We start from the raw sequence: 12,767 nt of genomic DNA, 5'->3' as shown, positions 1-12,767 counted from the left end.
AAGGGAATTACCTTTACCCTGACTGATCTGGTAAGTCTCTCAGCCCCTGGGCCACTTCAACTATCTGAAATCTCCATCTCAAAGCCAGTCTGAGGCTCCAGCTGTTGGTCACCATATATTGTTTTCTGGGCCTTCTTCTAAGCAAGACGTTTGAAAATTTATTGATGGCTTTGCCATCACATTTTCACCATTCCGTGGTCAATATCTTGTAAATCTGAAAAGACTTTTCCCAGATGTTCTCCCAAGTATCTAACTTTCCTTCTAGCTACAAACAATGAACAAATGAAATGATAAAAAGCAGAATATTAAAGAACTATGGTAACAGAAGAGGGAAATGAAAAAAAAAATGTTTGGAAACCAAATTGGGGAGTGGGGATGTGCCAACGTTTTGGGAAAGGACACTCGTGAAGCAGAGAGGAGTAATCCTCAAATCAAAGATGAAGAGGAGTTAGGCTGGACAATGTAGAAAGGAACGGGCCACTCATGAGTGTAGATGGAAGAATTAAATTTGAAGGGGAATTCGCAAGTGATGAGAGAGGGCTGCAAAGGAGAGACTGAGCGAAAAGAGGTTAGGCAGAAACACGGTGTCCAAGTGTTAGATGGTGGAAGAGAACAGAGAAAGACTGGTCGTGCAGATAATTTGAGCTGCTGTTGAAACACATCTACATTCAACATTTAACTATGAGAGTGGTTTTAGGAAACCGAAATCGAATTTCAGAAAGCACCCATCCCTAAGTGTGTGGGGACCAGGGGTGGTTATCCAGCCCTTTCAAGAGTGAAGCGGTTTACTTCGCGGGGCCGTTCTTGCTCATTGGATCTTTCCTGAAGAGTGCAAAGCAAAGTGTTTTTGTTTTTGTTTCTAAGTAAGCAATCTAGAACGCCTAGAGAAAAGAAGTTGTGCAGTTATCTTGAAAGGAAAGTTTGGAAGAGGGACGCGATGGAGGACTAAAGGAGACACTTATGGCTGGGCAGACTGAACTTGGGGAGATCTCGGGAGGAGCGAGGAAAGGGCCGGGATCAACCTGGAGGCAACAGAGGGACGGGAGCGGGGTGTGCGCCGGGAAGGGAGACCTGGTCGGGCAGGGAAGTGGGAGTGCGCGGGTGTGCGGGGTGCGGGTCTGCCCGGGACCTGGGCGGTCGTTCTCGCCATTGTCCCTGTGGCTTTCCGCCTGTGAAACATTTCCTTCCTCTGGGTCATTGAGTCCCTCCCTCTTTTTCGAGGGACGAGCCGTTCAGCTTTTTCTTAGGGACCTGAAGGTGGACAAGCTCAGCTTTTCTCGCTTTCGTAACACGGACGCAGCCTTGTCGCTTCCTGGTAGGAAGGGGAGGGAGGGGTCCGAGAAGGAGGCCGGTTTCCTCATTTCCCCACTGCACACTGTCCAGCCCCAGGGTCGCCGCGGGGCTCTGAGTCGAAAAGTGGGGTGCCTTGACATTCTGGCCGTCTGGCCTGGGGCCTGCGGCTGCTGTTAGGTGCAAGGACGCAGACTGGGCGGGAGTTCTTTCTCGAATGAAGAGAAAGCGCAGTTCCCTCCTTAGGCTCCAGGGAATCGAGCCGCGTTCCCTATCACCTACTCCGGAAATGCGACCCCGGGTCGCCACAAAAATGCCTCTGCGTTGGGGGTGGGGAGAGGGGGGTGAAGCCCAATGCAAATGCATTTTAATATCCAGAGCCTGAGAAGAGTCCCTCGGTCCCCTCACCCTGGCATGCTTTCTAGGGGAGGCGCAGGGCCAATCAATCTTTTTCCCTGAGAAGAGTTGAGGTGTAGACACAGCAGGCTGCAGCAAATGAGCTCGTGGCAGGCCAGTGAGATGGGGCGCTGGGCTGGGGGTATTCTTCTAGAAAGGGCAGCCCTGGCTCACCTCCCAGATGGGAAAAGCCGGCGGGGGTTGGGGGAGGGGACAGAGCAGCTTGGGGCAGCTCCGGGGCAGGGAAATCTTGGAAAAGGGACTCAGCTCTCCACCCCGACCTTAACTCCTGGGAACTGCGTTACCGCACCGTAGCGGCGGCGGGAAGGGAGGGTGGTCCAGGAAGCCGGCGGGGAAAAGGTGCGGCGGAAGGGAGAACCTTCCTCCCGGAGCGGCCCTAGTCATGCAAACTGTTCACAGCGCCCCTGGATTGACTAGCTTCTTCCGCCCCCGGATTGACTAGCACTGGCGTGGAGCCAGCGCGGAGGCTGCCCCCTCCCCCGCCGGGCCCGCGGCGCTGAGCGCGGTTTAGCACCACTGAGCTCAGGGGGCGGTGTCTTTGGGATGGAAAGGCGGCCAAGAGGGAGGAGGAAGGCGCGGGGGGTGCTTTCGGGGACTATAAAAGTGCGGCCCGGGCTGCCCGAACCTTGCACTCGCTGTCTGAGCCAGGGGCCGTTGCAAAGCCAGGGCACGCAGCCGGGCGGAGAGGACAGAGCCCTGCTCAGCGTGAGCAGCTCCGCGGCGGAGGCGGAGGCCGAAGAGGGGCGCCAGGCCCCGATCGTCGCGTGGCCCCCAGCCCCGGAGGCGCCCCAGAGCGCTTCTTGCCCCCGCAGCAGCCACTCCTCCGGCGCCCTCCGCGCGGTGCCTCCAACTCAGCGCTGGAAGAAAAACTTTCCGCGTGCCTTACAGAACTGCAGCGCCTCCTCTAAAGTGACTCCGGGAGCTTTGGCGGTAGCCGGCTCAGCGCGCACTTTCAAAGCGTAATAGTAATCGCTAAATTCAACAATCCAGAGCGAGGCCGGTGAGGCTCTGCTCTCCCGACCCAAACAAAAGCTCCCTCGCTCGGTGTGCTGAGGCGCGCGGTGTCTCCCGGGGCTCCAATGCAGCCTGCGGTCCTCGCGAGGTCCCGAACGTGCACGGCGGACGGCGACATGGGGGACACGGCGCGGGCTCGGAGCTCTCAGCCCGCGCCCACGCTGCTGCTGCTGCTGCTGCTAGCCGTGGCCACAGCGCTGCTGGCGTTGCCGGGTGCGCTCGGGCGCCCCGCCGAGGAGGACGAGGAGCTGGTGCTGCCGGAGCTGGAACGCGCCCCAGGACACGGGACCACGCGCCTCCGCCTGGACGCCTTTGGCCGGCTGCTGCACCTGGAGCTGCAACCCGACCGCGGCTTCCTGGCGCCCGGCTTCACGCTCCAGACCGTGGGGCGCAGACCCGGGCCCGAGGAGCTGCATGCGGACGCCGCCGGCGACCTGGCGCACTGCTTTTACTCTGGCACCGTGAATGGCGACCCCAGTTCCGCCGCCGCCCTCAGCCTCTGCCAGGGCGTACGCGGTGCCTTCTACCTGCAAGGCGAGGAGTACTTCATCCAGCCTGCGCCCGCTGCCGCCACCGAGCGCCTGGTCCCCACCGCCGCCGGGGAGGAGCCGCCAGCGAGGCCACAGTTCCATCTCCTGCGGCGGAGGCGGCGGGGCGGCGGCGCCAAGTGCGGGGTCATGGACGAAGAGACCCTGCCGGCGAGGGGCCTGGGGCCCGAGAGCGAGGACGCCGGGGCGCAGTGGGACTGGGCGCCGCAACACGCCGGACAACCAACAGGTAGAGGAGTTGCTCTCACTTGTCTCTCCATTCATCCCCCTCTCCTCACTTTCTCTCTCCGACACGACTTGAGAGTGAACTAAGCTAATCAAATCCTGCTAGAAAACTTCATTCCACTTGCCCGAATAGTGAATAACCAAGAAAGGACAGACAAATCAACGATTTTCTGCAGAGTAAGGGGAAGCGTTTCGACCGGGAAGGGAGAGTTTGTAACTCAACTCCTTCCACCTTAGTTGAGTGTGAGCGTATGCGACGTCCTTCCATTCCATTAATTCCTTTTTAACGATTTTGCGTGTGCTCTTTGGCCGGGTTGCAACGTCGCGCTGAGTTTTGTAACGCTGCCTGTGCGTGCAGCCTGAGCTCAGAGGAGGGCGGAGACGGAGAGGGCGAAGGAGCGATGATGATCTCTGGGAATGTGGCCGCGAGCCGGGGAAGCTGCGCCGCGATCTGTGTTCTGCGAGCTTCTGTCCACTTCCCCCCTTTAAGAGGCTGACCCCGACGGGCTGGTGGCGGCGGGGCCCCTCTGCAGAACCTGCTTGGGAGGTCTTTGCCCAGCTTGCCCCGCCTCCCCGCCTTCCAGCCAGCCTCCTAGTTTGCGCTCCCTCTCGCGGCCATAACTCCGCTCTCCAGCACTGTTGAATGTTAGCCACCTCTGATCTTTCCTCTGCGCCTTCTCTGGACTCTGTTGTGTACAGTGCTTACTGCCCAGTTCTTTTCGTTCCATCGCTTTGTTGCGTTTTTTTCTACTTTCTTTCGTGTCTTGTTTTAGAATTCTCCCTCTTCCCCCTGCTCGTCTGCTCCTGGGAACAGTTACATCGTCACAGCCCAGCTTAGGACTTCCCTGGAACTTGGGGCTCAGTCAAGAGTTGGAGGGCTTTTTTCCAAATAATCAACTGTGGCTCCAGGCAGGAAGTTATTTCCCTGGGGCAGCGGGAGTGGGGCAGTAGGCTGCTGGTCAGAGTGGGTGGTCCTTGTGCCCGGAATTGGCAAGAGCAGAGCACCCCAGGGACCCCTGGAATGAGAGCGCGAGAGAGTGGAGAAATGCGGCCTGAGATTCCTTCAGGCCCGGCCCCTTGGCAGCAGCCCCAGCCCTGCCCTAGGCCTTCCACGTGGAGTCGGATGATCTCATTCAGGATTTGAGTCCTGGCCTGTGAAAGAGTGACTCAGGGCCTCTGCCTGCTGCCCTTGCTCCAAGCTTTTACTACAGCCGGGTAGCATGGTATGAATACTGCCTTGTTCAGATTGCAAGATTTCAAAAAGGACAAAAGAAATTCTGCTCACACACACGCACATGCACAATATAACCTGACCACTCAGAGGAGCACATTCTCCTTTTTATTTAAAGCATAGGAGAAAACTTTAAAAATAGCATTTTCAGTAAAAAGAGATGTAAATATTTTTATTATTGTTGTTCTGGGTATATTTTTGTTTTATTTGCTTTGACTAGTTAGGCTTTCCTTATATACTCTCTGAAGGTAAATATTTTTGGATAGGCCGTTCATGAGCAAACTATCTTTTTTGTTTCTTTACAGGAACTGGAAGCATAAGAAAGAAGCGATTTGTGTCTAGCCCCCGCTATGTGGAAACTATGCTTGTGGCGGACCAGTCAATGGCAGAGTTCCACGGCAGTGGTCTAAAGCACTACCTTCTTACCTTGTTCTCCGTGGCAGCCAGGTTGTACAAACACCCCAGCATTCGGAATTCAGTTAGCCTGGTAGTGGTGAAGATATTGGTCATCTATGAGGAACAGAAGGGGCCAGAAGTGACCTCCAATGCTGCCCTCACTCTGCGGAACTTCTGCAACTGGCAAAAGCAGCACAACCCACCCAGTGACCGGGATGCAGAGCACTATGACACGGCGATTCTTTTCACCAGACAGGTGAGAGGAAAATAATACCAGTTATGATATTGTCCTCTTAGGAATCTGCATTGTACCAAATAAATGTATAAAAGGCATTTCACCAATGTTTTCACACTTAATTTTTTTTTAATTGGCTACTTTGGTTTAGCTTAATTATTTCTACTATAATTTTAAAACCTTGAGTTTCACAGTTCTATTTTAAAAGCGTTAGGAAAAATCTTGGTTAAAGTCACATGAAGTCCTCCTAGCTTAACAATAATGAATGTTAAATGCTCCCAAACACACCCTGCCAAAAAGTTAAATCCCAAAGCTCATGCTGTCCTTATTAATAAAGATGCAACTTTTATCATTGTAGGACCTGTGTGGGGCCCAAACATGTGATACTCTTGGGATGGCTGATGTTGGAACTGTGTGTGATCCGAGCAGAAGCTGCTCAGTTATAGAAGATGATGGTTTACAAGCTGCCTTCACCACAGCCCATGAATTAGGTAAGTCTCTTTCAGAGTAGGAGTTAAGCCCAATTCAGGAATTCAAATTAATGAAACAATAAACTAATTAAGAGGAAGAATCTGCAGGTTATATTGCTCTTTTAGGTACCAGTGCTTCTTAGAAACTGTAGAAAATATTTTTCACTATTTCAAACATGGTCATCTTTATTATAATAAAAAATAAAATAATAGGAGTTATAGACATTTGGAAATTTACATGTTTGCTTACATTCTGTGAAAAGTAGACATTGTCTCCAAAATAGATTGTCTCCTAAATATATTTTTTTACTCTAGAACTATCACTTGGAGACAAGTGAATCCCTGTAGAGGAAAAAAAAAAAAAAAAAATTGCTGCAAATGACTTATATTTTAATGTGGGTTTTGGATTGCTTCCTAGGCCATGTGTTTAACATGCCACATGATGATGCAAAGCAGTGTGCCAGCCTTAATGTTGTGAACCGGGATTCCCACATGATGGCCTCAATGCTTTCCAATTTGGACCGCAGCCAGCCATGGTCTCCCTGTAGTGCCTACATGATTACGTCATTTCTGGATAATGGTCATGGTAAGACACTCGAGTTACTCTTTCTAGACGGCATCCATCCTTCCATGTATAAGGCTCTGGTTAAAGCTCTTTCTTTTTTGTTCTTTTTATTTTCCTTCCTTTGGAATTACTTTTCATTGTCAAGATCATAACTGTTGAGATCTTAATTCCCAATAAATGATAGTACTTCTGGCAGAGCAGCTCCCAAAGTCTGTTCATTAACATTTTTAGCAGAACATTAATTTCCTGTCATTGTTAGTACAGAAATACTCTATTGAGGATATCTTAATGATAATCTAAATCTCTCTGGCATTTTCTCCCAAACCTCTACAGTTTTCACATCAGTTTGCTGTAAATTATCTCATATGATAAATATTTTCTGAAATAGTGATCTACCACCTGCATGCTTTTATTAACTGTTTATTAATATTGGTTGGTATTTCCTTTGCAGGGGAATGTTTGATGGACAAGCCCCAGAATCCCATAAATCTCCCGTCCGATCTCCCTGGCACCTTGTACGATGCCAATCGGCAGTGCCAGTTTACATTTGGGGAGGAGTCCAAACACTGCCCCGATGCAGCCAGCACGTGCACCACCTTGTGGTGCACTGGTACCTCTGGCGGGGTGCTGGTGTGCCAAACCAAACACTTTCCTTGGGCAGACGGCACCAGCTGTGGAGAAGGGAAATGGTGTGTCAACGGCAAGTGTGTGAACAAGACTGACAAGAAGCATTTCGATGTGAGTTTCTCTATCAAAACACATTTAAGCTCTTTTCAAAATTCGTAATTGAAAGGAACAAAGTGAGGCTGAAAGATTCAGTACCAAGTTAAACACCCCATCTGCATCCTCTTGGCAGGGATGCAAAATAGCTTATTGTTAGAATTGGTTCTTTGTTCCATATTTTTTTCTTTTTTTCCCTAAAAGTTCTCTTTAAAGGATTCTAACGCTGATGGTTTGTGTCACTGTTTAGACTCCTGTTCATGGAAGCTGGGGGCACTGGGGACCCTGGGGAGACTGTTCGAGGACATGTGGTGGAGGAGTGCAGTATACAATGAGGGAGTGTGACAACCCAGTCCCAAAGAACGGAGGGAAGTACTGTGAAGGCAAACGAGTGCGCTACAGGTCGTGTAACATTGAGGACTGTCCAGAAAACAATGGTAAGTAGCAGTGGACTCCAGCTTTGAGAAATGGGGTAGAAAAGATGTGCCTACAACAGGCGGTGAAAAGTTGGAAACTGAAAATGTCATCATATCATTCTCTTTCCAGGAAAAACCTTTAGAGAGGAACAATGTGAGGCACACAACGAGTTTTCCAAAGCTTCCTTTGGGAGTGGGCCCGCAGTGGAGTGGATGCCCAAGTATGCTGGCGTCTCCCCAAAAGACAGGTGCAAGCTCATCTGTCAAGCCAAAGGCATTGGCTACTTCTTCGTTTTACAGCCCAAGGTAGTTACTTTTAAACTTATTTTTTGCCTAAGAACCAAGGCCTTGGCTTGCTGCCGTTTCATGCAACCTTTGATGTGCTTTCTTTCTTTTATATATTAATATGTATTCAATTTCAAACTCAAACTCCTTTTCTTCTATAGGCATTGGTAACTGCCTGCTTTGACTTTCGTGTTGCTTTTGATTATGAATGAAGCTTAAATCCAGCACTTAAGATTTTTACAAGTGCTTATTATTACTCCTTTACATACAAAGAAAAGCCCTTTGAAAAACCAAGTGCTTCTCTGTATAACTAGGTTTCACATACAACTCATGGTCAGATAAATTATATATTAACACAGCAACCAGTGGTTTTGAAAAATAGTTCAGGCATGTCCCAATGTACTGGTTGCTGGGTAACTAGCACTAGCATATGCAAACATACTTATTGAAATGAAAGTCTAAGCATTGACAATTCTTATGTTTGAGGACATATATTGAACTAGGAGAAGCACCATTTCTTTTGCTGTTTTGCTGAGGGGATAAATCTGTCTCTGAGGTAAAAAGTGGAATTTAATTTGTTTGAGATTATCATGTGTCATTAGCACCATAGGCTATGGAAATACTCCCAAGTTGCAGATTCAATAATTCAACAGGTTACTTATGAAGTACCTACTATTGCCAGGTATTATTGTAGGAACAGAGGATACAGCAGTAAACAAATTGGTGAAGAAGTCTGTTTTCATTGATCTTAGCTAGAGGGGACATAGATTTATAAACAAATAATCAAAAAATTTCTAGCTTTTTCAGATGTCTATATGTACTATTGAAAAAAAAAGCCAAAGTGAACAGATTATAGCATCATCTTATCTCATTAACGTGCAGCACCAAATACATGTTCTTTTTTCAGGTTGTAGATGGTACTCCGTGTAGCCCAGATTCCACCTCTGTCTGTGTGCAAGGACAGTGTGTAAAAGCTGGTTGTGATCGCATCATAGACTCCAAAAAGAAGTTTGATAAATGTGGTATTTGTGGAGGAAATGGATCTACATGCAAGAAAATATCAGGATCAGTTACTAGTGCAAAGTAAGTTTTAAACTGCATCCTCTCAGTGATCTTCTAATTTAGAGGTAAATTTTTACACATCTGGGAAAAAAATACAGTATAAATGATTAACATGCTTTTAAGATAAGTAATCTAATTAGCCAAATGACTGAGAAATTCATTTGTATCTATTTTTCTTGCCTACAGACCTGGATATCACGATATTGTCACAATTCCGACTGGAGCCACAAACATTGAAGTGAAACAGAGGAATCAGAGGGGATCTAGAAACAATGGCAGCTTTCTTGCCATCAAAGCTGCCGATGGTACCTATATCCTTAATGGCAACTTCACTCTATCCACTTTAGAGCAAGACATTTCATACAAAGGTGTTGTCTTGAGATACAGTGGCTCTTCTGCTGCATTGGAAAGAATTCGCAGCTTTAGCCCTCTCAAAGAGCCCTTAACCATCCAGGTTCTTACTGTGGGCAATGCCCTTCGACCAAAAATTAAATACACCTATTTTGTGAAGAAGAAGAAGGAATCGTTCAATGCTATCCCTACTTTTTCAGAATGGGTCATTGAAGAGTGGGGCGAATGTTCCAAGTCATGTGGATTGGGTTGGCAGAGAAGACTGGTAGAATGCAGAGACATTAATGGACAGCCTGCTTCAGAGTGTGCAAAGGAGGTGAAGCCAGCCAGCACCAGACCTTGTGCCGACCTGCCTTGCCCCCACTGGCAGTTGGGTGATTGGTCGCCATGTTCCAAGACTTGTGGGAAGGGTTATAAAAAGAGAACCTTGAAGTGTCTGTCCCATGATGGGGGAGTGTTGTCTCATGAGAGCTGTGATTCTTTAAAGAAACCTAAACATTACATAGACTTTTGCACGATGGCAGAATGCAGTTAAACAGGGTTAGTTCTGAGAGTAAGGCAGAGCAAGAAAGGACTGATGTGCTGATATCAAGAAGGCTGGGTGGATCCAGTGTATTTTCCTGGTAACCAGTGAGTGAGGTATGACGACGAGGTGGGAGTGTGGAGGTAGATAGGAAAGGAGTTAGATCACCAGAATAGCCTGTCAGTTACAAATTTGATAGGGTAGTTAATGAGGATTATTAACCTCTGATCAATGATATAGCATGATAAAGCCCCAGGGCATTACTATTATTATTTCTTCTATTACATCTATTGCAAGATTTTTTTTTTTAATTGTCAGAAAAAGAAATATACAGCCCCTGTTTCCTGGTACTGATTAAATATTTTGTATCATGGGGTTGGGAAATAAAAAGCAGGAGAAAGATGAGATTTCCTTTAAGACATGGCTTACTTTACCTCACTACCATTGAGGGGAGAAAGGAGTACAGATCAGATCTTTGACCAGCACTGTTGATGGCAGCTATGGTTTCAGAGAATGTTTATACATCTGTTCTACCAAGAGCTCAGTTTGTTCAGCATGAGATAAAGGCTCGGCAACGTGAAATGACTCAAATGGCTTCTTGTACCATCTCAGTCTTTATTTGTGTAATTCATTTTGTTGAAAAAGACAATTCCATGTATTTATAAAAGTGCATTCAGTCTACAAAGGCAAAAGAAGCAGCAAAGTATTAGGTGCTGTTAAAGACTAGAGGAGACACGATGAGCTTGGGACCTCCCACCTTTAGTTCCTCCTGTGTAAGCCTATTTTGGGTATATGGATGTGAAGAAATGATTTGTGTCTCAAGAAAGTAAAACCACACAAGAAAGATGTAATGCCAGAGCAAGAATGGAGTGTATAGAACAGAGTCCCACGGGCTTGGGGACATTGAGATCATCTGTCTCATGGTGGGGAGGCTACTGAGGGGTAGCAGGTCCATCCCCAGCAGCTGGTTCAACAGTCATATCCTGGTGAATGTGTTTAGCTCTTCTATAAGAGAGAACATGACTTTTCCCATATGTATATAGTAAAATATGTTACTATAAATTATACGTACTTTATAAGTATTGGTTTGTGTGTTCCTTCTAAGAAGGATTATAGTTTGTAATAAATGCCTATAATAACATATTTATTTTTATACATTTATTTCTAATGATAAAACTTTTAAGTTATATCGCTTTTGTAAAATTACATATAAGAATAGAGTATTTATACAATATATGTTACTAGAAATAATAAAAGAACACTTTTTGAACGTGTATGTCTATTTTCTTTTAAGTGGGAATTAGTTCCTGGGAAGGAAATCTGAGACACAAACATTGAATCTGCAGAATGAATTTTTTTTTAAATTCTTTGGGAATAAGATTTTGTTCTAATGAAATAGATTTCATGTATCCTTGGTTATGTGATTGCTAAAAAGAATCTGTGATATCTTTAGTGATAAGTTCGTTACTAATGTATCTGATAATACACATCAGTGATTGGCAAACTTTCTGCAAAGAGCCAGATGTAAATATTTATGTCTGTGGGCCATACCATGTCCATCACCACTACTCACCTGTGCTGTTGTGGCGTGAAGGCAGCCACAAATAGTACATAAATGAATGGACATTTCCATGTTCTAATAAAACATTATTTACAAAACAGATGGTGGGACAGATTTGTTCTGTGGGCTTAGTTTGCCAACCCCTGTTGTACAACATAAATTAAGTGGGAAAAGGTTGAGGTTCTGGATGAATTTTGAATTTTTATCTCTTCAATTATATAAGTAAAATTATGTGGAAGCATTTAAGATACTGAGTAGAAAATGGTACTTCATAAATTACATTTGGGATTGACACGCATGGTGAGCCAAACTCTCCAGACGATTTACTTGCTCATCAGGAATATCTGAGGTGTTCTGCAGAAACCTGGGAAAACCCAGGCCTCTCTGGGCAGCCTTTTGTAAATCACTATAGTTTAATGCTAAGTGGTACATTAATGACTTTGAAAGTTCAGATTCCTTCCAAAGAAACTACATTTCTCTGAGGAAATAGTTTGTTTACTAGAAGACTCAGATTATGTGGTTAACCACAGACATTTCCAACTTTAGATTTTAATGCATTTTTTCACCCTCAGAATGATTTTTCTGAAGTAGTACAATATAACATGTTAATTTCAGAGTCACATGATAATTTCTAATTTACCTTCAAAATTACTCAAAGCTTTCTTCCCCTGAGCAACTGAGCATATGAGTCTCAGGAGTCAGATGTATAAGTGCAAAGAGTGGGGTGGGGGAGAGGAGAATCATGTTAATCTCTGGTTACTTTTTTTTTCTACTAGGCCAAGGGACTGAAAGGTAAAAGTCAAGTCTCACATTGTGGGAACTAATCTTGGTCCCATATAAAGCATTTAAACGCAGAATTTGGCTGTGCAATTTAGTGGTCTAATGTGCCTTTTGCACCCACAACTTCTATCACAATAATTTATGTGCTTACAGTAGTATAGTTCAAATCCCCACAGTAAGTGACATGGAAGATAAACACATGCAAGAAATGCCCTGATCTTCATTTACTATACACATTACTTGAGAAAATGAGATATATATATACCTAAAATGATAACCCATAAAATAAAGAAATCATCTTTTAATCTTGCCTCAATCACCAAAGAGTTTTTCTTTTTAAGAGGCATTAATCGATTTGATGTAGCAAGTGGAGACTAAAGTTCAGACCAAACATTTTTTACTGTCCTTTTTATTCTCAGTCCAAGGGAATGTCAAACAACTTTCTAGTGTGGTCACGTTACTTTTCAGCACCCCACTGGTGAGATTTTTCTTTTATCCATAGGCTGAGCAGTTTAAGATACTCTGCGTTGGCAGCAAAGAGAGGTTAGCTTGAAACACACATCCCAGTTCTGTAAGCTTGATTAGGCACCTGCTTAAAAAGAGGAGAGTTTTTGCGCTGTCTCCTGTTGCAGGTATAAATGATGAGCTGGGAGAACGTTGAGTGCTAATTCAAACACC

The 12,767-nt window shown here is 45.9% G+C and overlaps 1 protein-coding gene across 1 annotated transcript; it reads left to right on the top strand.

Annotated features, from left to right (window-relative positions):
- Positions 1 to 2,351: 2,351 nt before the first annotated feature.
- On the top strand, positions 2,352 to 10,876 carry ADAMTS1 (ADAM metallopeptidase with thrombospondin type 1 motif 1). Its single transcript, XM_063110271.1, has 9 exons — positions 2,352 to 3,498; positions 5,031 to 5,377; positions 5,715 to 5,847; positions 6,245 to 6,412; positions 6,843 to 7,129; positions 7,362 to 7,548; positions 7,658 to 7,833; positions 8,720 to 8,895; positions 9,061 to 10,876. The coding sequence occupies exons 1-9, from the start codon at positions 2,787 to 2,789 to the stop codon at positions 9,758 to 9,760; spliced, it is 2,886 nt and encodes a 961-aa protein (XP_062966341.1). The 5' UTR covers positions 2,352 to 2,786; the 3' UTR covers positions 9,761 to 10,876.
- The last annotated feature ends 1,891 nt before the right edge of the window (positions 10,877 to 12,767 follow it).

This window comes from Cynocephalus volans, chromosome 1, assembly GCF_027409185.1.
Source record: "Cynocephalus volans isolate mCynVol1 chromosome 1, mCynVol1.pri, whole genome shotgun sequence".
Classification (NCBI taxonomy): Eukaryota; Metazoa; Chordata; class Mammalia; order Dermoptera; family Cynocephalidae; genus Cynocephalus; species Cynocephalus volans.
This window is presented reverse-complemented; position numbering and strand designations above follow the sequence as displayed.

Bases quoted from the DNA above. Each gene is read 5' to 3' on its own strand.
- ADAMTS1 (XM_063110271.1), top strand. From the start codon at position 2,787: ATGCAGCCTGCGGTCCTCGCGAGGTCCCGAACGTGCACGGCGGACGGC. The intron at 6,413-6,842 runs GTAAGACACTCG...TTTCCTTTGCAG, and splicing joins ATTTCTGGATAATGGTCATG to GGGAATGTTTGATGGACAAG. The intron at 8,896-9,060 runs GTAAGTTTTAAA...TCTTGCCTACAG, and splicing joins GGATCAGTTACTAGTGCAAA to ACCTGGATATCACGATATTG.